Source organism: Corythoichthys intestinalis, chromosome 19 (genome assembly GCF_030265065.1).
Source record: "Corythoichthys intestinalis isolate RoL2023-P3 chromosome 19, ASM3026506v1, whole genome shotgun sequence".
In the NCBI taxonomy this organism is placed as follows: domain Eukaryota; kingdom Metazoa; phylum Chordata; class Actinopteri; order Syngnathiformes; family Syngnathidae; genus Corythoichthys; species Corythoichthys intestinalis.
In genome coordinates this window covers 19893106-19920925 of record NC_080413.1, presented here as the reverse complement: position 1 = coordinate 19920925, position 27820 = coordinate 19893106, and the positions used below count along the sequence as shown (strand labels likewise).

Here is a 27820-nt window from a genome sequence, read left to right as displayed (position 1 = left end):
AAATACTGCTGGACAACTGAAAAATAAGGAGCAACGAACTCTCTTCCCCTCGCGCTCTAAAAAATAACCTGCTCAATGAAGCGTGACCGCTGGGTCCTGCCTGCCTCATACACAAATATTTTTTCCAGTCTTTTGAAAAGGAGTAAATCTCTCGCTCAGTAACCAGCAGCATCCATCATAACGTTGTGCGTGCGTCCGTTAAAGGCGTCTGGATGGCAGACGAGTCTTGAATTCCGTTCCGCTACGAGCAGCTGTCATAAAGTTAATAGGGAAAATCATCGTTTTTGAAGATTTATGAATGGTAATTGAATAGTCACATGTCGAATCGTGATGCATCTAATAATCGATTTTTTGACACTCCTTTAGACGTCACTCGGGTCAGCGTATCACAATACAGAATTGCTTTATAGCATGCAGATGGACTGCGGATTCAGCTGATTTTGCGGATTCATTAGTTGTTTTTCTTTTCGCATCACACCAGCCAAAATGTCCAAAAAAGGTCCAAAAATGTTCCGTTCACCCAGAGATTCGCCAAAACAAGTCCAACAACTGCGGGACCATTGGTCTCATGAGGAAGTGAGTAAACAACATGTTTTGTATTATGTCAAATACTGGGATAATTGCACACGTTTTAATACGGAGGTGGCTTGCATTTTATGGCTGACAATGCTCTTTGTCCACCGAGAATGCCACTCGGCCGACGATCAGCGGCTTGTCGCACACCCCCTCGGTCCTCTTTGCGTGCCTGCCGGGAGAGCACTATACTCTGCTTATGCTCGTGCGGTTCTCAATATCGTCTAGACTTCCAGCCTCCTCTGCCTTCTTCGTGTGCCCGGCAATAGACCACTATCCTCCGATTGGGCTCGGGCAGCTACGCGCTCCTCCGACGTCAGCCGGTTTGTTTGGCATTCATTCTCCAGCTGCTTTCCCGGCAAAAGAGCTCTCTGGCCCGCAGCAGGGAACGACGCTCTGTAACTTGCACGCCGCCGGGGGGGTTGCCAATCCGTGAAAACAATCGACAACCCCGCCGCTGTGTGACATGGTCAGGGGTAATTTTGTGTGATTTTTCGCTTTAAAAGGCGAGAATAAGACTTGGAAACGCCGCTGGGTTCGGGGTAGCGTGTCGGCTAGCTGTCATGCCTCCTGGTTTGCTTACGCTTTCCGAAGCCAGGGCAGGGAAATGAAAAAAGCCGGACTAACTCCGGTGGCAGAAGTCGACAATTTTGACCATTATGGAGTAATTTTGCCATGTCGTACTAAATAAATGCATTTTTAATATTCCGTATTCCATTTAGCACAAGACTGTTACTTGTCATGACCACACAATTTATTTTGCAATTGGGGGAAAAAAAAATATTGGAGTAGAGATTGAAACAATGACATTCTGCTGCTCTCTTCATCACATTTTCCTCATTCTGAATAATTTCCCCCTCAATGGGCTGAATTCTAAATCAGATGAAATCGTGACCCTGCCAATGTCATCCTCCAGCTGGGGATGCTAGAGCGCTATAATGACAGGCAGGGGCTAAACGGCAGATTAAAAGACTAATTTCTTGTCATCTGCGCTTTGCCAAATTGTTTTATATAGTCGAATCGTCTCAAAATATGATTCTAATTCACATAATAATGCTATTTAAGATTTTTTTTTATGCCTTCACAGGCACTTACAGAGACCATTTCTCCACCATTTCCAACTGAAGATGGGGAAAAAACTGGGTGGTTTATTTACATGAGAACAACATTTTGGACACTGAAAACCAGGTTCCTACAACTTGTTTAAAAAAAGGTAAAAATTTAACATAAATCATACATATGTGTAGCTACTAACTGGATTGGCATGCATATTGTAATGTACAGGTTCATAATATTATGAGGTCAACAAGACAGCAGAAGGTACACAATTCCCCCTTTTATGGACTTTCTGAAATATTCTTTCGGTGATGTGCCACAATTTTAAGTTCTTACAAATTAAATGTTTGTTGAAGCCAAAATCAGAAGATGGGTTTGGGTGTTAGTGGTAGCACTCAACATTTAACAGGAGTTGGGAGTGACCATCAGGGAAATTCAACAGAAAACTTTCAGTTGACACTAATCTAGATATGACTATGGTTTTCTCTCTTGTGTCTGCGTTTGCCGTGATTCTGTGAGGGAAGTGACAAAGACCAAGATACACAGCCGCCTTAAACCATGTTTGCAGTTACGATGCAGTGACCTCAGTTAACCTTTCTGCCCCCTCCAAAACCCTCACTTCCCATTGACTGGTGTTAAATGGGGTTTTGTGACAGGAGGCGAGGCAAGGGACGACAAATCTAATTTAGTTCATTCATCTTCTAACCCGCCTATCCCAGCTAACTATGGGCAGTAGCCGGGGTACACCCTGAATCCGTTGCCAGCTAATCGCGGGGCACAAAGAGAAACAACAAGTCACACACACACACTTATACCTAGGGACAATTTCGAGTGTTCCGTACGCCTACCGTGAATGTTTTTTGGATGTGGGAGGAAACCACAATACCCGGAGAAACCCACACAGGTGTGGGGAGAACATGAAAACGCCACAAAGGAAGGCTGAAGCCGGAGATTGAACCCTTGTTTTCAGAACTGTGAGGTGGACATGCTAACCGCTAGTTCACCATGCCACCCGCAAATTTATTTGTATAGCTCATTTTAACACAGCGTAACTCAAAGTGCTTTCCATCACATTAAAAATCAATAAAACATCATTTAAAATAAACAATCAAGGAATAGAAAAAAAAAGATACAAAAAAGTTATTTAAATCAAAAAGACAGTTAAAAACAAACAATTAACTCCAGCTAATCAAGAATGTACGTCTACATTAGGACAGATATTGGCGTTAAACATGCAATTAGTTACACTACTGGCATGTTGGCTACACTAATGTACCTCATGTCTTGGGATTTATTACACGGACTAGGGAGGCGCGTAATTTCAAGAACTAAGGCTACTAGGAGGGATCATTTTCTCCAGGGTAGTTTGCCGACTATTTTTATACCTGTCTGCACTTTGTTTAAAGTGCGTTTAAGGCCCCACCGCTTCGGCAAGGTACGCCTGCATCTGCGCAAACTACGCATGCGTAGAAAGAAGTCTCATGTGTTACGCCATCACCTGCGCGTTTTACCTCTGAACCGGAAACTCATTACTCGCCGGCGGGAAATTTCTAAATTACTACACCTTCTTGACCAGGGGTCAGGAACTCCGTTTTATGATCACTGTATTTTTCGTGATCTCAGTTGAACGCATCAAACAGAGCGAGAGTAAAGGGACTGAGGGCATACTCTGCTTTTACAAGCAGTCGCCGAGTTGTGATTGGAATAAAAAGAACAAAAACGAAAGCCTGACATTGTTACTTGGGAAGTTACAATCGATGCTCAATTGCGCACTCACCACTTCGAAAATAAAAAATAGAAACATGGTGTGGCGCTGCGTATATTTTCTGGATGTGTAAACCGGAGCAAGGATAGCTTATGCATAACAGTGGCGCTCCTCGAAGTGGCGACAGTTTTGACAGGTGGAAATGTCATCAACATAAAACTGATCTAGCGCGTCTTTGACTTTGGGCACCACGCAGTTCACTTTTTGGGGTTTAATTTTCTTCTATGCATTTTTATATACTCCAGTTCGACCGGCATTGTGTTGGGATGCATTGTGTTGGCTGATCGGACACTTAACGATGAACTAATCCACGATGGGAGGACCACAAATGGGCACTGAATTGAAGCATATTATTGCGACGTACATTTGAAGGTTCTAGACAAATGTGGGAATGCAGAATCAGCTCATCGCAGCTTGCTGTGGAAAAGAAAAGAGGTGCAGGAATAATACCAAGTCTTGATCGTCTGTCTCCATTGTTTACAATGCTGTCATGCCGCACTAAAAATGGCAATGGCACGCTCCATGAAGTCACTTCCTTAGGATCTGATAGTATGGACTGCTATTTCTGTACAACTAAGCGGTGGGTAATATTACCCGCCTACATTATCCGTGTAAAAACTAATCCAGACAAGTGGTATACTAGTGTGGCCGACATGCCGTATAGTCTAACTAATTACATGTTTAAGGCCATTATCCATCCTAGTGTAGATGTGGCCTAAGCCGCCAAGTACAGCCAGGCTAGCCATGTAAAAGTCGAATACTTGTAACCGGCATTGTAAGCAATGGAACAGAACGGTACAGACTGAGCTTTCCTGCGGACGGAGCCTATACATTTTATGCTTGAATATGTCCGGAGAAGACCTTAAACAACTCCCAAAAATTATAAGATTCCGGTTCAGATGTGATCTGCACGGACGATGACGCCACACACGAGCCTGATCCTTTTTGCGCAAGCGTAGTCTGCACAATTGCACGGGTCCCGCTGCAGGAGTGTGGCATTTATAAACTAACCTTAAACATAGTGCGGACAGGTATAAAATATTGTCCGAATTACAAGCCAAAAGAATTACCGGTATCTGGCTGGGTGTAGACGTAGCTTAAGAACTAAGGCATGTTTTTGTCCCCGAGCTGTGCTGGGGGATGTCCCCTTTATCTCCATTCACAACCTAAGGATGCCAGGTCAGCATTTCCAGTACGTTGCGGTACACAAGGCGCTAGGGATAAGGTAATAGTGAAATGTGAAGCCAGTGCCACTTTGGAGATTAGAAGCAAGAACACACACACACACACAAAAAAAACACTGCAGATTTTGCCTCAGACGCTGTATTAAACAGGCAAACAATGGCCCATTGCAGAATTGCTCTGCCCGAGTTGAGATTTAATTCATTAATTAAGGACTACGACAGAGGTTTTGAATAATCGCAGCTGAGCCGCTGGTGTTTTGGTAAACCAACTCAAAGAGGAAATCTGTAATCAGTTGCTCAAATTACTTTCCCCTTCTTACTCAATTTAACTTTCATTTTAATCAGTGTCTAGCCTTATTGGCGGCCAAACCAACAACCCCATTATATCACCAAGCCTGTTAACGCACAACCATTAAAGCACAACCATACAGTACATGCAGGGAATATGTGACACGAATGTGGTCCTTAGCACCTCTCCCCTGCAGTGTACTAACCAGCTATTACAGCCATTAGAGACCAATTAACACCAACGCAAAGCCACCTTCCTGTTTTATGACACAGTAAACAAAACCTACAGGCATGCTCTTGGCTCGGTAATGCAACACAGAGCCACATTAGTCAAATTTGCCTCCTCTATTTCATAAGGCTGACTTTCTTAAGAGACATAAAAGCAAAATATTCTATCACACCTTTGTGCACATAGAGTAGCTCCCAGGTAATTGGCAGCCTGGCAGGTTTCACGCGATGATATTAAGTTATTCGTTTACTTTGACAGAATATTCATACACGCGCTTAGCTGCAGGACTGTTTGCTTTCTTGTCTGGGCTATGAATCTAGAAACCGTCTCAACCATCTCAAGATAATAGCTGTCTAGTGACATTTTAACCAGATTTAGTTGTTGTTTATCTCCATTAGATAATGGTGTCTGTCTTGCACTTCACTGATACCTTACTAATAAACAATAAGTAATCTGCATTGACAAATTGCAATGTTTTACTTTGACATCCTGACAAACTAAAAACAAATGAATTATGATTAGTCCCAGATCATTGTTAAAGGGCATAGTAAGGTGCAGCAAACAAGACTTTTTAGTGTCTGCGACATGATCTGATCTAAATTTTATGCATCAGTTTTCACTTACTGTAGACAAAAGTAGAGCTGTCCCGACTAGTCGACGTAATCGATTAAGTAAATGCGTCGACGAGCACACTATCCTGTCGACGGTTAAAAACCGGTTTAAACAATTACAGTATATGAGTGGAAAGTTGAGAATGGTGGATGCTCGGAATTCGCGGGGAAAGCGGCACAAAGCCAAAAAGCGCACCAGACACCAAAGCATGGATTTATTTCAACGAAACAAAGGAGGGTACACTGGTGTGCAGTCTCTACAATGCCAAGCTTGCATACGACAGCAGCACGTCGGCTATGAATAACCACCTAAAGCGCCGTCACCCAGGTATAGTTTTCAAAGACTGATGGAGACAACAAGTTGGCGGATCGTAAGTCCATATAATGACGTTTTTTATTGAAGTTGCCTTTATGTGGGTCGTAGGACAGAGTATTAGGGGCTAATGTAGCTAATTAAGCAGCTACGTATTTTAAGCAGCGCGTTGCCGCCGCCGTTAAATAGACAATATTGAAAGCATCTTGTGTTTTAGAATCGGTTTTACAAATCATACAAATCAAATCGTAGCTCCCAGCGAAGGTACATGTATGTAAAGTGCATAGCGGCTCACAGCTACATTAGCCCTACGTAATCATGCGACCTTTTTTTCTCGTAGCAATATTACGACTTTAATCGTTATTTTTTGGGGGGGGGGGCATAAAACTCTGTCGTATCAACGCGCATCATTAAGTTTTTTTTTTTTTTTAATCCACATACTTTACTCCAGTGACACGTGACATGTATTTATCTACTCAGCTGGTGTTCACTCCAATGCTGAGAACAATATAGACATACCACAAAAAGATAAAGTAAAAATTGTTTTGAATCCTGCTGGAAAAGGGAAGTCACAGTGTTCTGAAGCTGTTTACGTTCCATTCTTTTGCACTAGTAAATGCCATCAGCATTTGACCTCATTATTTGTGATTTATTGTTGTTATTTATGTGTTTATTTGTAGTTTAATAAAGAATTTTAGTGTTCCAAAAGGTTTTGTGAATTAATTATCATCAACAAAAATTTAATTGCAAGATTTTTTATTTTTTATAAGTTCATAAAAATATATTACACTGGTCCACTAATTGTTTAAAAAAAAAAAAAAAAAAGTCTGCAGACAAATCGTGAGAAAAATAATCGTTTGGAACAGCCTCGACAAAACTGAAGACAGTATTGACTAGAATGGATCACCACCTGTGCATAAAAAATCGTTATTGTCTACAGTTGCATCCCTCGAAATTGAAAAATTATGCTATACAATACTGGCGATCAATACAGTGACACATCCATTTAAAAAAAAAAAAAAAACACTTTTCCTCAGCTGTTCCCACTGATTATGAAAAAAAGTGCTAGTCGCCAACCTGTCACAGGTCTCATGGACAAACAACAATTCACACTCATATTTAGACCTATGGAAAATTAGACTAAATACCTTAGCAAGTTTAATGTGGAGGAGGACCAAGACAACTCATATGCAAGCATGCAACAAACATACACAGTAAGGCTGAAATCCTTGCTGTCCATATTGTACAAACCAAAGGTAAACACTTACATTTCAACTAAATCATCATTTGCCTCCCCTAATTCATTATGTAAAAACCTGGACCAAATTAAAATGTCCAAGTAACAGCAACACTTAATAACGTTCTTATGGAATATTTCCAGCGAAAAGTCTTTAGAATAAGCATGACTCATGTATATTACGTGGTGAAATCACTAAATGAGAGGAGAACAAGCTGTTAAAATTTGCCAGACATGTAAAATGATAACCGCAAATTTCCACGTGTTTAGTATTTGACAACAAACGAGAGTGCAAGCTGCAGCTCCGACACACGATGCAACTTCGAATCTGTTTAAAGTTTACTTTCTGAAGTAAATGTTGATGCCAAGTCACTTCAGATAAGTTGGAGCGCAATTCAAGCTTCCGCGGCATTAAAACAAGTGCTTGCACATGTCGATTGCGTGTTTCACCGTGGTACAAATCATCGTAATAATGAAATAGCTGACCTGAGAAGTCGGAGTTGCCTTTAGAGAAATCACAGACGACGGTCAGACAAGTTATTCCCAACAGGAGCGCATTAGTGACGGCTGACAGAGTCCCATCGAGGTGGAACATCCTTGAAGCCTCAAAGGTGCATGTCAGGTCCCGCTTGGCATCAGAAAGTCCACATCGGAAATAGAAGCAGCAGCAGCGCGGACCAGTAGGCTCCGAGTGGCGCACAAGAGACGTTCAATGCCCCCCGAGCACGCTGCAAAAACTCGTGGGATCGGGATGGAGGCGCTTCTTCCTCCTCCTCCAGGGTGCAGCTGCACGCATTTTTTTCTTGCTTTCTTTGAACTGTGGTGGTGGAGGTGCTGGCCCACCTGGAGGACTATTGCCCTCCTCTGCAAGCTTCCTGACACCTGCAGACGCAATTAGGCAGAACGGTGCCATTAACGATATCAGATTTCTTACTGCTTTATTGACAAAAAATAAATAAATAAATAAATGCAGTGATCCCTCGTTTTTCACGGTTAATGGGACCCCCCCCCCCCCCGCCACGCGAAAATCGATAATCAGCGAAGTAGTACTTATTTACATTAAAAAAAGAAGAAAAAAAAAAACAGTTTTTTGGGGGGTGGGGGATGTTCAATGTATTTATTTGGATTTAACATCATTGGAAAGAGATGCATAATATGCATATTTTAATCCGTGGTTTTTAAGCACTGCAAATGTAATGATATAAATGAGATTTATATGTATAAAAGAAAACAATGATTTGTACATGTATACATGCATCAACAGTGGTATGAAAAAGTATCAACCTTTTGGAATTTCTCACATTTCTGCATAAAATCACCATCAAATGTGATCTAAGCTTTGTCAAAATCACACAGATGAAAAAAATGTCTTTAACTGAAACCACCCAAACATTTAAAGGTTTTCATATTTTAATGAGGATAATATGCATACAATGACAGAAGGGGGAAGATAAGTGAACCATCACATTTAGTATTTTGTGGGCCCCGCTTTGGCAGCAAGAACTTCAACCAGATGCTTCCTGTAGCTGCAGATCAGTCTGGCACATCAATCAGGACTAATCTTGGCCCTTTCTTCTCTACACAACTGCTGTAGTTCAGTCAGATTCCTGGGATGTCTGGCATGAAGCCCTGTATTTATGTCATGCCACAGCATCTCAATGGGGTTCAAGTCTGGACTTTGACTTGGCCACTCCAGAACGTGTATTTCGTTCTTCTGAAACCATTCTGAAGTTGATTTACTTCCGTGTTTTGGATCAGTCTTGTTGCAGCATCCATTCTCTTTTTAGCTTCAACTGTCTGACAGATGGCCTCAGGTTTTCCTGCAAAACATCCTGATAAACATTTGAATTCATTCTTTCATTCATGATTGCAAGTTGTCCAGGCCCTGAGGTAGCAAACAGCCCCAAATCATGATGCTCCCTTCACCATGCTTCACGGTCGGGATGAGGTGTTGATGTTGGTGAGTGTTCCATTTTTACTCCACACATGACGTTGTGCTCTACTACTTTAGTTTCATCAGTCCACAAAATATTTTGCCAAAACTTCTGTGGAGTGTGTTTTTGCGAACATTAAACAAGCAACAATGTTTTTTTTTAGACAGCAGTGGCTTCCTCTGTGGAGTCATCCCATAAACACCATTCTTGGCCATAGTTTTACATTTAGTTGATGTGTGCACAAATATTGGTGCCACTAAATTCTGTAAGTCTTTAGCAGACACTCTAGGGTTCTTTTTTTTTTTTTTTAACCTCACTGAGTATTCTGCGCTGAACTCTTGGCATCTTTGGTGGACGGCCAGTCCTTGGGAGAGAAGCAACAGTGCCAAACTCTCTCCATATGTAGACAACTTCTCTGACTGTCGATTGATGAACATCTAGACTTTTAGAGATGGTTTTGTATCCTTTCCCAGCTTTATACAAATCAACAATCCTTGATCGCAGGTCTTCAGACAGCTCTATTGACCGTGCCATGATGCACATCAAACATTGCTTCTCATCAAGACATTTCATACAAGGTGTGTGTTTTATAGTGGGCAGGGCAGCTTTAAACCACTCATCAGTGATTGGGCACACACCTGACATAAATTGTTTGGTAAAAAATTGGTTTCAATTGCTCTTTAAGTCTCCTTAGACAGACGATTCACTTATTTTTCCCACTTCTGTCATTGTTTGCATACTATGCTCATCAAAATATTGGTTTTATTTAAAGCAGACACTTTTTTCCATCTGTGTGATTTTGACAAAGATCACATTTGATGGTGATTTTATGCAGAAATGTGAGAAATTCCAAAAAGGTTCAGATACTTTTTATACCACTGTACCTTAACATTTGAAAAAAAAAACAAAACAAAAAAACCCTCTTTTATATAAACTTTTTTTTCCCCCTTAATCCTCCATGGACAGAGGGCACAAAGTTTGAAGTGCGATATAGCAAGGGATCGCTATATAAATGTTCCAAACAAGTACATCTACGTAAATTAGAATATGTATGATTAGAAAGTTATTCATACATCACACAAAAATGTATAGATTACCTATAATTCGAATTTTAACAAAATACATTTCCGTAATAAAAATATAATTTTTGGGGGGGTCAATTAGGTGAAATAGGACATCTACTAAGGCACATCAGTTGGGAATGATATATCTAATTTATTGAGACTAACCTTTGGTACAGAATTTAAATATCTCATAACATACAGTACTGGTACATATCAAATGAATATTTCAATAGTCCAAGTCAATTCAATCTGATTCTATACAGTTTCAGTAAATAAGTTACTTTTAAGAAGGAAATTTCCTTATTCAAACTTAAATAGATCTAATGAGATGGTAAATTTTCATTAGTCAGAAGCCATACTCATTCCAAAAGAAAAATGAAACATGAATTTAATGCGCAAAGATTGGATAATGACATTTTTTATGCACGACCGAAATACCTTTCCACGATATTCCAACTCAGTTGACTTGCACTTATACAGTCGCCTGTGAAATACATCTTATGAAGAATATATGGATGGATAAATTATTCATAATTGTCTAAATTGTAACTTCAATTTGCATTTACTGTACTTCAAACTAGCAGAATCCATTTGAAAAACTACTTTGCCATCTTGTGGTCATTAGGCTACATTGCAGTTGTAAACAAACTTGTAAGACTGCCCCAATAAGGCTTCCGTACTCCGTACATGACATGAGGCAACAGAAGGTCAAAGATGGCAGCCTCCACTAAAGGGCTCAAAAAATGTCTAATTTCCTCAGTGTTGCTAAGAAAATTACATCTACGAAATGAACGTAAGTTACCACGTGTAGCCAACTGTCCTATAAACAGTAGTGACCACGCGAGCTAACCATAAGCTAACGTTGCTAATTCAGTGGTCCGTCGTCACCTCACCGTTGTAACGTTATGATTGTAAAGTTATGGTTAAATAAACGGCCCTTTTCATTTTCAGGATTTTTGTCAACGTCCGTGTCTCATCTGGCTGCCGAAAGCGACAGCGAGCGTCCACCGAAATTCACCCCTCCGCCAAAGCCTGTCATAATTGACAAAACGCAAACCGTGGCAGCCTTGCGAAAGTATGTGCAACACTCAAATGGAAGCGGTTTCTTTTGTTGATATTTTTGTCTAAAGTTTTTGACAAACAGATCTAAATTGGAATGCACCGTCTTACCTTGACATGCATTTGTTGGCTCTATTTGTTAGGTACCTGAGCCCAGAATTCATTCCTCCCCGTCAGAGGACAAATCCGCTAAAGTTTTACATGGAGAGGAAAGACATGATCCGCAGGAGGAGTGTGCTCAACATTCCTGAATTCTATGTTGGTAAGTCGCTTGCATGGCACTCATTTACATCGAGTCTCCAACATATTCCACAAAGGCCTGATGTGGGTGCAGGATTTACTTCCAACCAAACAAGAACACCAAACTGGTGTTTTACAAATGCAATCAGTTGATTTCAGTCAGGTGCTGCTTGTTTTAGCAGAAACCTCATTGGTTGAACTCAGGCTACGTCTACACTAGAACGGATAATGGCCTTAAACTTGTAATTAGTTGGACCATATGGCATGTCGGCTACACTAGTATGCCTATTATCCGGATTAGTTTTAGACTGATAATGTAGGCGGGTAATATTACACGCCGCTTAATATGGACTGCTGTCTCCGTACAACAATCGGATACTAAGGAAGTGACATAATGCCGTTGAAATTTTTAGTCCGGCATGACGGCATCGTAAACAATGGAGGTGGACGATCACGACATGGCATTCCTGCTCCTCTTTTCTTTTCCACACATTTTTCTTGAACCTTCAAAATACGTCACAATAATATGCTTAATTTTAGTGCCCATTTGTGGTCCTCCCATCGCGGATGGCGTGGAGATGAGCTTTTTTTACAGAGCTCGTCTCCCACGTTGTCTCCGATCAGCCAGCTGCAGGGCTGGCCCCTCCCAACTCAATGCCGACCGAACATGAGTATATAAAAATGCGTAGAGGGAAATTAAACCCCGAAAAGTGGCCTGCGTAGTACCTCCAGTCAAAGAGGCGCGATCAGTTTTTTTTCCATGACATTTCTGGCTGTCAAAACTGTCACCACTTCCAGGATCCCCACTGTTATGCACAAGCACTCCTGGTTGCGGCTTCCAGGAAATATATGCAGCGCCCCACTATATGCTTCTATTTGTTATTTTCCGAGCGATGAAAGCGCAACTGAGCATCGATTGTAACATCCCAAGTAACGATGTCAGGCTTATTTCCATCACAACTCGCGACTGCTCGTAAAAGCCGCCCGAGCTCTCCCTTCATTCTCGCTCCTGCGTGTTGCGTTCAATTGCGTTCACGAAAAAAAAAACGGTGATCACAAAATGATAACAGTCTAAAAGGTGTAGTAATTTCGAAATTTGCCGCCGGCGAGTAATGAGTTTCCGGTTCAGAGGTAAACTGCGTGGGAGATGAAGTAACAAATGAGGCTGTTCCTTACTTCGCATGCGTAGTTTGCGCAAATGCAGGCGTACCTTGCAGAAGCGGGGGGGCCTTAAATTCACCTTAAACGTAAGTGTGGACAGGTATAAAAATTGTCGGCAAAATACACTGGAGAAAATTATCTGTCTTAACATTTATGTCAGCTTGTATGACTTGAACAATGGAAAACATTATAAATATCGATATGGCAACAGTGCAAAAATGTCATAACACAAATGACTTACAGCAAGAGGGGTTTGAACAGTACAATTTAAACAGAGGACCGAGTATCAGACAAATTATTGTTAATGGCTGCTGTGACATGATTACTCGAATATAAGTGATGATTTCAGGTTTCTTTTTTCCCCAGAGCATTTTTTAAAATACATGCACCCTGCACGCACACACACTTGAAGCTATGCTGCTCTAACTCCAATGCCAATGAAACATTTAAGATTTTATGATGGCAGTAATGACGGAGAATAAAGGAAGCACATACAGGAAAATAGCTGTGGCCATTTAACGGTCATATTATAGGCTACACTGTTGGTTTATACTTGATGCTGAAACTGTAAAACGCTTTCTCGCTCGGGCATGGGGCCGTTCGCCACCGGACGGAAGCACGGATGCGAGGGACGGAACAGGTCGACGCGGCGTCCCCGGCCAAGCCGCATCATGAAAGCTATCAGAAAAATCACACACACAAAGATACAAAATAACGTGACATGCTGATTGCTAGATGCAGTCTTTGCCCATTCAACTCATTAAGTTCAGCCGCTTTGACAAGGTTAGAGCCGCTGTCACAGGTGGTGACGGCAACTTTCTTGGCACCACACTATCAGCGTCGACCGATGCTATACTCAAAATGCCTATGGCCTGGCTACTAGTAGCCATTTCACTATTATCCGACTCAATCATGTTAATTTGTAGCGATAGCCACTAGCGTTACCGTACCAGGCTTCTGTTTGTTTGATTTCCTGATAGCCATGTGACTTCACACGTAAACACACTGACTGCATTCTCAAAGGGGAATGAGCATAGCTGAACAACACATAATTAAAGCGGGCTGAAAATACTTAATATTTTTGTTTCATTAAAAAAACAAATTTACCAACATGGTCAAAACTGCGTCGTTCATCGTGAACCACCTCGGTAACAGTAAATGTTTGGGCCTTGGAGACCCCTGATTTTCGTAATTATTTTACTCATACAGCCTTGTGTTATGATTTTATAGGTAGTATACTTGCGGTCACCATGGCCGACCCAAATGCCAGTGGCAAATTAAACCGCTTCGTCGGCATATGCATCCAGAGAGGTGGCAAGGGTCTCGGAGCAACGTTTATCCTAAGGAACATCATCAATAGTCAAGGTGACCTAATTAAGTGCTAATCCATTTGCTGTTTTCCATCAAAATACTAAAATCGAATTATATTCACTGCATGATTTCCAGGTGTGGAGATATGCTACGAACTGTACAGCCCACGTATTCAGGAGATCCAGGTGCTGAAGCTGGAGAAACGGCTGGACGATAACCTGATGTACCTGAGAGATGCGCTGCCTGAGTACAGCACTGTGGATCCAGAAATGAAGCCTGTGCCCTACTCCCTCACTGGAGAGGTGCCAGTCAACACGGTGAGATTAGATTGCACTTTATTAATCCTACAGGAGAGAAAATTACTTGTCACAGCATCTGAAGCAAGAACGGAAACACAGAAGACATAGTACACTATATATAAAAACTAAAAATGTACTACAAATATTTGAGCAACACACAGTAATTCCTGTAGGGCAAAGATAATTGAAAAATACAGAGTGGGATAAAAACTAATGTAAATTTTCTACACAGAAATAATATGAACCTATGGGTGAAATGCCATTATAGACCCTACTCACCGACGTCACAGAATGACGTGTCGCTGTATCCGGCCGCCATATTGTCCGTCTCTGTTTACCCCTTTTCTCAATGGTTTCAATTAGTCGTTCAGTTTATAGAGCAATTCATGGAAGCCCCAGTGCTTTCAGACGCTGTAAACTCATTGGATGCGTTGCATAAAAGGGGTTATGTGGAAAAGCTTCAGTCTATCCATTCGGCAGATCCATATTTGATGCCTAAATCGATATTTTTCGACCCGCTGTCTTCGCCCTCTCTGCCTGACATCTGCTACCCTGAATCTACAACTATCTTGTCCACACAAAATCAGCCTATTCTCACAAAAGTTTGAAAAACTTTAGGAGCAGCACTCTAAGCAACATTACCCTGTGCGATTTCTAAAATGGCGACAATCAAAAAAAAAAAAAAAAGTTGACTGCGATGGCCGACGCTTCAAGGATAGGGGGATATTGGACTATTTCTTCAATAAAACACGGAACAACTGTGTCTGCCTCATTTGCAAAGAGCCAGTCGCTGTTTTCAAAGAGTTCGATGTGACGCGATAATATTACCGAACAAGACACGCTGACATGTACGACATTACAGGGAAGATACGCAGCGAAAAATTATAGCAACTAGAAGCTAGTTTAATTTCACAGCAGCAGTATTTCGCAAGAGCCCGAGTGTCGAAAGAGAACGCCACAAAGGCGAGATTGTTGAAATTATTGATTCATGAAAAAAAAAAAATAGAGTAAATGTGACACACAGAAGGGCTTGCTAAAATTTGTTTAAATATATTGTTCTATGTAAATCAGCCAAGGTAGCCCCCCGCATTTTTACCACACCAAATCTGGCCCCCTTTGCAAAAGGTTTGGGCACACCTGTTTAACTGATGATCCGTAGACGAGGCCAGCTTCTTTCACTTGGTACCAGCTAAATATTATTCAAAATGTAATGATGGTGGAAGAAATAAGCATCTTGAATTTGAAACGGTATGTTGTCGGCGATTAGCCTCGCAATGATCTTAATTGTGGTTGTCAGCCCAAAAACCTCTAAATATATATTAAATGCATCTTACCAGATATAAAATGACTACTACATAATCCGTGGTAATCGTTTGGAGCCCAGTTTTCTCGTCGAATTGCGCAGTCCATCTTGCTCTCCTCTCCGGGTCTCTCGGAATACGGTAAAACTTCAAGTCTCTCCGTCTATCCTCTCTGTTACTGCAACCAACCGCCACACACGCTTTCACCATTATGATTATTAATGTTAACGAGCAGAAAAACACGCCATAATAGGAGGAATTTACGTAGCGGTATTGCGTATACACGACAAGTAGACGGACAACATGGCGCAGAGGCGTGGTTGTGACGTCATGTGAGTAGGGTCTATACCTGTGTTTGATGATTGGGTCTCCGAGGAATGGGCTGAAGTACGTCCCCTGGTTACGAACGAGTTCCTTTCCACGCTGGCGACGTAACCAGAATTTCCACATTAGTCGGAATTCACCCTTTAAGTAACCCTAAATCTCAAAATAACTATCCAAAAACATGAATTATATTTCATTGTACTGTCTGCGCCAAGACGTTGGAGCCCCCCCCTTCCGTGGAAGCAAATGCCCCCTTCCTTGTGTGTGCACGTGCGCTCGTCTTAGTGCGTGCAAATACGTTCTTCTTTGTGTATACATGCACTCTTACTCGTGTGAGTAAGTACTACCAGCTTTACACTTCCTCCACTAAAATAAAAGCATGCTTCACAAAACAAAAGTCAACATTATCATTAAATACACATTTTGCCAAGGGGCAGAACAGTGGTATTAATAAAATAAAGTAAAAAATAAGATACTGTAAGCTACAATAAGACAGTGTTTTTCAACCTTTTCTGAGTCAAGGCATGTTTTTACATTAAAAAAAAAATCTTGCAGCACAACACTAAAAATGTTCCAAAATGATTTTCTGTACTGTAAATTTAATTATTAATATAATTTCTCAATATTTATACTTACTCAGTGTTATATTTGATGGAACGTGAAACATAATGGAGTAGGTTTTGTCTCATCCCCGGTGAATGTAAATCCTAAACAAAACATAGCTTTCACTGTATTGCCTTGCCTTTGAGCTCTCAGTCTTTGTTTTTTTTTTTTTGTTTGTTTGTTTTGGTACCACGACTCATACTAAGGCCTTGTCCAAGGCTTGGATTTGGAAGGTTTGGATTTCGAAGTTGTCCTTTTTAAAAAGTTATCCATGACTGCCACCATGACTTCCGTGTGCGTCACATTCGTTCTCGGTCGCGTGCGGGCAAGTGAGGTAATTGCTCGTCTTCTGTTCAAGAACTGCTCGGAATGAAAGCCATCAGCCACCTTGCTGCCCACGACAATGTGGAACCCAGCACGTCCACTGTATATTATTTGATTAGACTCGACAAGTATCGATATTCACGGAAGTATCTTTTCCATTTTATCCATAAATGACGACGGTCAATCCACCCCAGCGGTTTATTCCAACACATTGTCGTGGACAACAAGGTGGCTGATGGCTAGAAATCAGAGCAGTTCTTGAACGTGACAGGAGAAGTAACTCGCTCGCATGCACATGACCGGAAAAAAAAAAAAAAGCAAACTGGATAATTTCTCACGGCACACCTGACGATCTCTTACGGCACACTAGTGTGCCATGGCACACAGGTTGAATAACACTGCAATGATGATATTAATGTTTCCTGCAATGCAACATGTTTAATTATACTCAAGTAAAAATAAACAACTCTCCTTGGCAAATAGGTGATTTTTTTAAGGACATACTATGGTCGTTATTTATTGTTATTGAAATGGTCCACCTATTTACGTTCCATTTTCCTCAATTCTTATGGATACTAAAGTAAGTTTTCTGATAAGGATTGTACCACATCTTGAAAACCTGCGGAAAGTCCAAAATGCAAAAAAAAAAAAAAAAAAAAAAAAAAAAAACACTAAATATCAGAATAGTATCTGTAAGGCACCAAATGCATTACTGTATTTTAATGTGTATTTTTATCAAAATATCGTTGCTATATATCTAAATTGACATTTTTTCAACTCCGCCTGTCTATCCGTCCTTCAGCTCAAGGTGAAGATGCGTCCAAGGCCATGGTCCAAACACTGGGAGCGGCCCAATTTCGCCATCCAGGGCATCCGCTTCGACCTGTACATATCTCCTGCAGGGATGGAGTACGTCAAAAAATGGGCAAAGCCTTGGTTGGAGTATGACATGTTGCAGGAGTACGACACCTCTGAGATTGAGAAGCAGATCTACAATGAGATCCAGCATGAGTCAAGCAAGCTGAAAACCTCCTGAGGTGCCACATTGTTCTACCAACTCAATAGACTGGACTGAGATTTTTTTTTTTTTGCCAAAAGTCTGTTTTCATGCAGATATTGCGTAATAAATACAACCCAACAGTATAGCGGGACTTCATGTCTGTTGTTTTACATGTATTAAACGGTTTTGGCTCTAGGCGGCACTGTTCCCTTCCATATACTCTTGAAACGTAACCAAGCCTCTGTAAGTGCAGCAAGAACTCTGCCAGAATTTTGCAGTTGAATCAACAGAAGTGAGCTTAGTTCTTTCATAGGCGCAAAACCCTAAAAGAAGCCTTTGAGTACAAGTTACTGATTAGAAGTATTTCACTCTGTGTAAACCTGTAAAAAGGGAGGAAAGTGCATGGCGGTATTGAGAGCAAATGTACCGAGGACACCCAGTAGTGTTTTACTGTTGTGGATGGAAAGTTGCGGTGTTGAGAAGGTATGTTAGCGCGTCACTCGCCTAGTATAAAAAAAACACTTAGACTCCTTATGTTATGTCTGCTCTTGGTGAATGTGTGTATAAACAGTCAATGAGTCCCTGCACTCTAATTTCTCCATATTACAGGATGAGACGGGGTTAAAATGGCCTATAATATGGAGTAGCAGATGTTTACCAGGCTCATTACGGACCACACAGATAGGAAATGTATGAAGAGGGTGATCATCTGTTGTGACAGTTAACGTCCTAAAAGCTCTCTTAGCGTCATCATATATATACACAACATCTTATTTGGCACCAAACAGTGCACCTGTCAAACGACCCAAAGTCCGCTACAAAAACATCAACACTTAGGACCTGCAGCAAAAAAGCCAGCTGCTTTTGTGTACAGTAAATCACCCAGCATGTTGTCATTCCACCACCTTCCCTCTTTATTTTGCTTTTTTTCCCCCCTCTCCTTTCCCAACTGATGTTCAGTGCAAAGGCACGGATCCGGGATGTTTATCCTGCAGCATGCTGCCAAGTCTTTATAAGCATACAGCAACTGGTAAACCAGTTTTAAAGTGCAGTTACTGCTTCAAGGAAAGTTCCTGTGTTTGCATGTGTGAGTGCATAAGACAGTGAGATATCTCTACTTAATGTGCCTCGCATGCCCTCAGGTTGACTTCTATGCACCTGGAGTTAAAGCCCCCCTGGCTGGGAAAGGAGATCAAACACCCATACATGCATACTTTTAACCCCAACACACATACACTATCAGCCTTCGCAGACAGACACCTCAAACAGTGGCAACTGTAAACGTCTGGGACAGGCCCAGCTTGACAGGAAACTAGATATGGACCATTCACGCTCGACGTGCAATTGGTAGGCAGAGCGTTCAGGGTTTGTTGACAAGTGGCTAATCACATTAACATTTTGGTGATACATGTCCAATCCATTTGGTGATCACTCACTGCCAAAATTTTTGTCACATCACTGATGTGATGCTCCATTTACATACACATATTGAGTGATTATTTCACCATGTAAACTTGTCAGTTCTTCAGCTTTAATTTTTTACTTTTATGTGCACATATGCCACAATAATTCTTTTTAACACAAAATGGATGAGAAAGCTATCGAAATAGTACAGTGGTATGAAAAAGTATCTGAACCTTTGGAATTTCTCACATTTCTGCATAAAATTACCATCAAATGTGATCTGATATTTGTCAAAATCACACAGATGAAAAAACTGCTTTAACTAAAACCACCCAAACATTCATAGATTTTCACATTTTAATGAGGACAGTATGCAAACAATGACAAAAGGGGGAAAAATAAGTAAGTGAACCATCACATTTAATATTTTGTGCCCCCCCTTGGCAGAAATAACTTCAACCAAATGCTTCCTGTAGCTGCAGATCAGTCTGGCACATCCATCAGGACAGATCTTGGCCCATTCTTCTCTAAAAAACTGCTGTAGTTCAGTCAGATTCCTGGTATGTCTAGCATGAATCACTGACTTTGGGTCATGCCACATCATCTCAAGAATGTGTATTTTGTTCTTCTGAAACCATTCTGAATTTGATTTACTTCTATTTTTGGATCATTGTCTTGTTGCAGCATCCATCCTCTTTTTAGCTTCAACTGTATGACAGAAGGCCTCAGGTTTTCCTGCAAAACATCCTGATAAACTCATTCTTCCATTAATGATTTCAAGTTGTCCAGGACCTGAGGTAGCAAAACAGCCCCAAATCATGATGCTCCCTCCACCATGCTTCATGGTGGGGATGAGGTGTTGATGTTGGTCAGCTGTTCCATTTTTCCTCCACACATGATGTTGTGTGTTACTCCCAAGCAATTCAACATTGGTTTCACCAGTCCACAAAATATTTTGTCAAAACGTCTGTGGAGTGTCCAAGTGCCTTTTTGTGAACATTAAACGAGCAACAATGTTTTTAGACAGCAGTGGCTTCCTCCATGGAGTCCTCCCATGAACACCATTTGTGGCCATAGTTTTACATATAGTTGATGTCTGCACATAGATATTGGACTGTGCAAGTGATTTCTGTAAGTCTTTAGCAGACACTCTAGCGTTTTTTTTTTTTTTTTTTTTTTTTTTTTTACCTCTCTGAGTATTCTGCGCTGAACTCTTGGCGTCACCTTTGGTGGATGGCCACTCCTTGGGAGAGAAGCAACAGTGCCAAACTCTCCATTTGTAGACATCTTCTCTGACTGTCGATTGATGAACACCCAGACTTTTAGAGATTTATACAAATCATGATCGCAGGTCTTCAGACAGCTCTTTTGACCGAGCCATGATGCACATTAGACAATGCTTCTCATCAAGACATTTCTTACCAGGTGTGTGTTTTATAGTGGGCAGGGCAGCTTTAAACCACTAATCAGTGACTGGGCACACACCTGACAAATTGCTTGGTAAAAATTGGTTTCAATTGCTCTTTAAGTCTCCTTAGGCAGAGGGTTCGTTTACTTATTTTCCCCCTTTGTCATTGTTTGCATGCTATCCTCATTATTAAAATATGAAAACCTTTAAATGTTTGGGTGGTTTTAGGTAGAACAGACAGTTTTTTAAATCTGTGTGACTTTGACAAAGATCAGATCACATTTGATGGTGATTTTATGCAGAAATGTGAGAAATTTCCAAAAGTTCAGATACTTTTTCATACCACTTTAACTTGTAAAAATAGCCAATTATTGTACATTTCCAAAGTAATCTTCCCAACACTGCATATAGTATAAACATCTGTCTTTCCATTCACATGCAAAATGCAAACGTGCGTAGGTTATTGTGAAGTTTTTTTTTTTTCTTTTTAAAGCTGCAGGGTAGCGTACAGTGTTTGAACTGTCTGTACATATGACAAGTGCAACAGGATCTTCGGCCACCCGTAGGCTTCAGGTAAATTACATCTTGTCACTTTGTGTGTATAGTAGTATAGTATAGTGTATAGTAGTGTGTGCACATATGCCAGGCCACCCGTAGATCCAGGCTGAATTACACACTTGAATTTCACCATATGCTTCAAGCCAAATGACACGGCCGTCTGCGCCCAGTGGCCCCCGATGGTCTCCTGCTGCCATCACTCTCTCTTTTCGTTACACACTCACACACAACCCGACAGAGGCGGCAGCTGTTGGCGTACGTCGCCTAGCCAGCAGCTGATGCCTGCAGCGGAACCGGCGCCCATCAAGAGCCATTTTTATTAATGGCGTCCTGTGTGGCAGGGGTCTGGCGGGTTTCTGTGGGGTCAGGGGTTCACTTGCAGTTAGGGGCCAAGCAGTCCTTTTATGTGTCACGGGTCGGCATGTCAATCAAGCGGCACGTTTGCGAGGTACGTTTCCGTTGGCGGGCACGCGGGGAAGTAGCTATCAACGCCTCCCAAATGAACTGAGCACTCCATGACTGACAGATGAAACAGGAAACCGTGGTCCTCTCAAATTCCTCACACTCACGTCGTGACACAACTGATAATTCATGTCGCTGTGACGTAACCCGAATTTCTCACACTTGACAAAGCATCAAGAGGCAAGATGTTTGAGTGTCATCTTTATGTGCTTGTCAGCATAAAGCATGAGAAGCCAAAGTTAAAACCTCCAAAGTGGGTACACCTACAAAATCTAATTACAAAAAGCTTCTCTGACACAGTGTTCACTTAAAATACTGTACGCTATATTACGTACTGCTGCTATGCAATCACAGGGAACATAAACTCTCATTCACTCTGATCTGCACCAAAGTCAGGCGACTATAACATCACTCCCTGTAAAGTGCCACTATAGTAAACAGCGATCACGTATCATCTAAATACAGAGAACAGAACCATGTCGCGACACAAGACTCTCAGTATCACATTTAAAGGGAATGAGAGGGAGCGCTTCAATTGGCTTGTCGAAGAAATTACCAACACCTGTCTAACTCGTGTAAGATTTACACCGTTCATGACAATAGAGGCCAAGGATTTGAAGAGGAAGGCAATAAGAAACATATGTCTTGTCAAAGGCAGTGTATGCATACTGATTGTATGGGAAGCTTTGTGAAATCGCAAATAAAATATTCATCCGTTAAGAATTCTTTTTCTTTTCTAACATGAAGCATTTAGTTTTGTGTCCAAGGACATGTAGTTACTCAAATACTTTGTGGAACACCCTGTACAAGCTGCAAACTTCAAATTGACTGGCACTAAAATACCGCTGGTGGCATTCTGAGTGACTTAATTCATTCATTCATTTTCCATGCCGCTTATCCTCAGGAGGGTCATGGAGGTGCTGGAGCCTATTCCAGCTAACTATTGGCAGTAGCCAGTCGCTGAGCACAACGAAACAAACAACCATTCATGCACATGCTCATATCTACAGATAATTTGGAGTGTTCAATCAGCCAACCACGCATGTTTTGGCCGAGTGGTTAGCACGTCCACCCTACAGTTCTCAGATCAAGGATTCAATCCCGGGCTCCGGCCTTCCTGTGTGGAGTTTGCATGTTCTCCCCGTGCCTGCGTTGGTTCTCCCCGGGGACTCCGGTTTCCTCCCACATCCCAAAAACATGCGTGGTTTAATTGGCTGCCTCACAAATCTTTAAACCCATAGTCAGCGGTGGGTAGTAATGTCTTGCATGTACTCCGTGACATTTACTTGAGCAACTTTATAAAAAAAAAAAAAAAAAAATGTACCTCTAAGAGCAGTTTTACCAAGCCATACTTTTTACCTTTACTAGAGTAGATTTGTGAGGAAAAAAATGCTACTCTTATTCCACTACTTTGGCCTACACAATTTTTCCCCTTCATTCTTCATATTAGATTTTTTTGTTGTTGTTGTTGCCAGCGATACCAACAGTAGCTCTACTAATTTCACCAATGAGACGTCGTAACAATAATCGCATAACTCCATTATACCAATCAGACGCAAGGTTGCCGTTTTATGATCCTGCCAGCCTGTTCAATCACGTGGCTTCTTTAAAGCAACGTAAAAAAATGAAATATTTGACATAGAGCGCTGCCGTCAACATGACCCGAAAGCGCATATTTTAACCTCTCTCCCAGTCTTTATTTGGCACCGATTGACCACGGAAAACCAGAGATATGAGCCTTTTCATTTCATAATAGTAACTATGAGGGAACTATTCACTATTCAAACTAGGAACTGTTTTTTCCACTAGAGGGCCTTTGTGCTCTTTGGACAAATAATGCTTCATTTCTATCATTTTTTTCTCTCTCGTCGGAATTTAATGATTTTTTAATTTATTTTTTATTTCTTTAGCTTGATGTGGTTATATAATGGGTTATTGTACAGTAACATTGTAACAACAGTTCATGTAGATAACCTTATGCTGAGAAAAAAATGAAACAAATTTGTAAGTAGTTACTCATTGCTTGAGTATGCTTTTCAGCACGTTTTTACTTGAGTACATTTTTTGGATGACTACTTTTACCTTTACTTGAATAATAGTATTGTTGAAGTAACGCTACTCTTACTATAGTACAATTTTTGGCTACTCTACCCACATCCGCCCATAGTTGAAAAAAACAACAACAAACAAACGGAGGATTGTACCACTATGAGCCATGTTCAAGTGTGCCAGTGGACTTTGGTCATATGATCAGAGGAACACTCTGAACATTCCAGAGGCAAATGTAATTCTTAAAACATTTGTCTGGCAAGTAATCAAGTCGGATTTTATTTATCTATTAGATGTCCTGAAGTAAAAAAAAAAAAAAAAAAAGCCCACATTATACAGCATGTCAGGAAGCAGAAATGAAACAACGAAGAGCATTTATTTTTTTTGACACAGTATTTCATGCCTTGGGCAGCAAGTATAGCAGTAAGAGAAAAATAAGTCAGTAGTGTGCACGTGTATCTGACAATTTAATGACATTATAACACAATGCATTATATCAAGTTTTTTTCAACACTAGATAGTCAGGTGTGCCACGAGAAATAGTCCAAAATCGATTTTTAAAAAAAATATATAGAATTTATAACACTATTAGGGTGCCCTGACAGTATTTTGAAGGATACTCAGCCATAAACGTCATAATGATATTGACATGGCACGGGGCGCTGGGCCGATTAATAGGGGGCCTGCATTGTTGGCCAACAATGGAGTAGAGTGGAATTGAAGACAAAGAGCTTTTTTCATTGAAAATTCTTGTGAATAAATGCTTAAATCCCTGAATTCTTTATAGATATGGTAGTAAAGCAGTCTCGATTCTTGGTTAAAAGCAAAACAAAAACAAAAAAACGTGCAGTTAGCATTTATTTTACGTAATTATGTCAAAGTACGATGCTAGTCTGTTAGCCAATGTTGCGGCCGCCTTATGTAAACAAAGCTTTTCCGCTTATAATTCTTGTGAATAAATGCTTAAATCCCTGAATTCTTTATAGTAAAACAGTCTTGATTTTTGGTTCAAAGCAGAAAAAAAAACGTGCAGTTAGCATTTATTTTACATAGATATGTCGAAGTACGATGCTAGTTTGTTAGTCAATGTGGCGGCCGCCTTATGTAAACAGAGCTTTTCCAGTAAAAAAATCTTGTGAATAACCAAGCTGCTTCCACGCCCCTGGTAGGCAGAGCGGTCTTAAGCTAGAGCCCAAGCTGCTTCCACGCCCCTGGTAGGCAGACTGGCCTTCTGCCATGGAAGAGTTTTTTTTTTTTGGTATTTATTATTATTATTATTATTATTATTTTATTTTATTTTTTTTAAGAAAAGAAGGAGAAGAAGGGAGAAGGGATGCTTAAATCCCTGAATTCTTTATAGATATGGACGTAAAACAGTCTCGATTCTTTGTTAAAAGAGAAAAAAAAAAAAAAACGAGCAGTTGGCATTTATTTTACGTAAATATGTCGAAGAATGATGCTAGTCTGTTTGACAATGTGGCGGCAGCCTTACAAAAAAGAGCTTTTTATATTAAAAATTCTTGTGAAAAAACGAAAATATAATAACTACCTTGAATCCTCGTACAAATCACTCCTGAGATAATCCCTCCTGTTTGTATGCGGTACAGCTTTCATACTTTTTCATTCTAAATTCGACGTTGGATCGCTGCATGTGTCGCTGGGACCGACTGCTGATAACTGAAGCGGATTGTGGGATGGCCACCTACTTGAAGGCGTGGCGCAGTGAAGGTGTAATCTGACCCGTCAATATCATTATGAAGTCGATGACTCAGCCTTGTTAACAGCACGCGGACGTCGTCGGGCGAGGTTACAGTAGGAAGGAAGGAGTTGGAACGTTCTCAGTCGTGTGCAGGTGAGCGAGTTATTGATTGTGTCGCGTTCAAGAACTGCTCGGATTTCTAGCCATCAGCCACCTTGCTGTCTACAGATGATTGACGGTTGTCACATAGGGATTAAATGGAAAGGATACTTTCGTGTCTATCAACACTTGGCGAGTCTAATCAAATTACCTATATACTGCAGACGTGCTGGGGTTGACATTGTTATGGACAGCAATGTGGCTGATGGCTATAATTTCGAGCAGTTCTTGAACGCAAGACGAGCTCAAAGGCAAGGCAATACAATGAACGCTATGTTTCGTTTCAGATTTACTCTCACCAGGGATGAGACGAATACTCCATTATGTTTCACGGTCCATCAAATATTACACAGAAGAAGTATAAATATTGAGAAATTATATAATTAAATATACTGTACAGAAAGTTTTTTTTTTTAGAACGTTTTTAGTTTGTTTTGTACCGCAATTTTATTTCCAATGCAAAAATGTGCCGTCACTCAGTCCTAAAATAATTCCTGCACAAGTGGCAGCTGTCTGAATATTTCCTGTACCGGTTTTGGTACAATCATAATTCACTTTTTTTTTGGTGTGCCTGCATGTTGCTCAAGATAACAGCACCAAGGTTGTTCAACGCATTTTTCACATTTCCAGGGTATCACAGCGTGTTCCGGCCACAGCTTGTGTTTTTATGTGGGTTTTCACGCTCGGGACAGGTCATAACACAGCACACTAGGTGCTATGATGGGCGGTTGGTTCTGTTTGGTCACGATGACCTTGTCAGGGCACTTTGAAAAGCAGCCATGAGCTCGGAAACTATTCCGGCTGCTTTGATCCCAGCATGATATATAGGTGCAGTCCCAGTGGTATTCCTCTGAGAGGCGCCCTAATCTTAGCATCCTCACCATTCCCAATGGGCCGCACAGCTGGTCTTCTTCCATCCCAAGTTGTAATTGCAGCTCTGTCCTGGGAAATGGAAGGAGGAAATCCCTGAGCTTTCGCCCTGCACCAATGACAATAATAATAATAAAAAGTCAGGAAAAGAGGAAGAAAGCTTTGCAGCTTAGATGAAAGAGGGAGGGAGACTTAGGAATTGGGAGGAGTGCTGGGTGAGGAGGTGGATGTGGAAACAGGAAGGTAAAGGCAGAAGAAGGAGGGCAAGGGGAGATGCTGGTAGTAAACGTTCCACTTTATTAACCTCATTTATCTGAGCGCCTGAGAGTGAAGGGAAAGTAGTGGGCTCATACTGTGAGCACAAGGCTGGAGTTTGCTAATGACTGTACACACACACACAGTCAGGCGAGAACACTGACTCACATTAATTTCCTGCACACCTACCTTGACCTCCGTTATTCTAAGCCCCAACAGTACAATTTCACCAAATAACAATCTAACACACGGTCAATACTCCATATTCTTGCTTTGTCATTTCTTAAGTCACTACTCACAGATATTTGGGTGGTATATTCCTTTGTTATTTGATGAAAAACTCAACGATTTATCGTTTTTGTCCTGAGGCTAATGTAATAAAACTATAGTGGCCCCTTCAGTTGTGAAGGACCTGACTTTTGATCTTTTTGAGATGAATGGAAACGTAGAGTGGCTGTTTTTTGCTTTTGTCTTGAGAAATGAGTAATGATAATGAGTAATGAATGAGTAGTGACATAACACTATCAACTTTTCAGGATGCTTAAATTGTCCCCACCATTATTTAAGGAACTTTATATGCATTATATAACAAGTTCAGTTATATAGATTGTCATCTCATATGTTGTAAGGGTAGAATTGACCCTACCATTATTAAGTGAATTATTTTCATTATGTTCAGACTTACATTTACTCCTTTTGTGCCGGTACCCCCCCCCCCAAACGTACGTTTGATTGGCTCACCTGCCACACATACGCTCACAGTCACTAAGTTTTTTTTCCGGCCAGGAGCAGCCATTGTACGTAATGTAAAAAGACGTAAATGTTGTTGACGTGGGAAACACACCACAAATTTTGCCACTCAAAGTCCGACCTGCATCAGAGTTAGCATAACATTAAACTTTGTGAACTTGCTAAACTGCAAAACTTGAGTAGGAAGCTTCTTAGGCTAGGTTCATACAGCAGGTCTTTCGATTTTTTGTCATATCTTTTTTTTTGGAGTGTAAAGCGTTTTGAGCACCTTGAAAGGTGGAAAAGCGCTATATAAGTATAACACCATAACACCCGTTCAGACTGCCCTTG

The 27820-nt window shown here is 41.0% G+C and overlaps 2 protein-coding genes and 1 long non-coding RNA gene across 3 annotated transcripts in view; 1 reads left to right on the top strand and 2 right to left on the bottom strand.

Moving 5' to 3' along the window:
• LOC130907826 (protein eva-1 homolog C) overlaps positions 1-11692 on the bottom strand; it is a 137730-nt gene extending 126038 nt beyond the window's left edge. The window contains 3 exon segments of the mRNA XM_057823300.1: positions 7743-7925; positions 7928-8138; positions 11425-11692. Coding sequence (XP_057679283.1) covers positions 7743-7925; positions 7928-8138; positions 11425-11436 — 406 coding nt within the window. The 5' untranslated portion in view covers positions 11437-11692.
• On the top strand, positions 10905-18087 carry mrpl19 (mitochondrial ribosomal protein L19). The gene is made up of 6 exons (XM_057823301.1): positions 10905-11047; positions 11206-11329; positions 11457-11575; positions 13945-14079; positions 14161-14342; positions 17679-18087. The coding sequence occupies exons 1-6, from the start codon at positions 10969-10971 to the stop codon at positions 17910-17912; spliced, it is 873 nt and encodes a 290-aa protein (XP_057679284.1). The 5' UTR covers positions 10905-10968; the 3' UTR covers positions 17913-18087.
• Positions 18088-26302: 8215 nt separating this feature from the next.
• The window catches only part of LOC130907485 (uncharacterized), a 145963-nt gene continuing 144445 nt past the window's right edge, over positions 26303-27820 (bottom strand). Inside the window, exon 4 of the long non-coding RNA XR_009061485.1 lies at positions 26303-26594. This is a non-coding gene — a long non-coding RNA (uncharacterized LOC130907485). The remainder of the gene's footprint in view (positions 26595-27820) is intronic.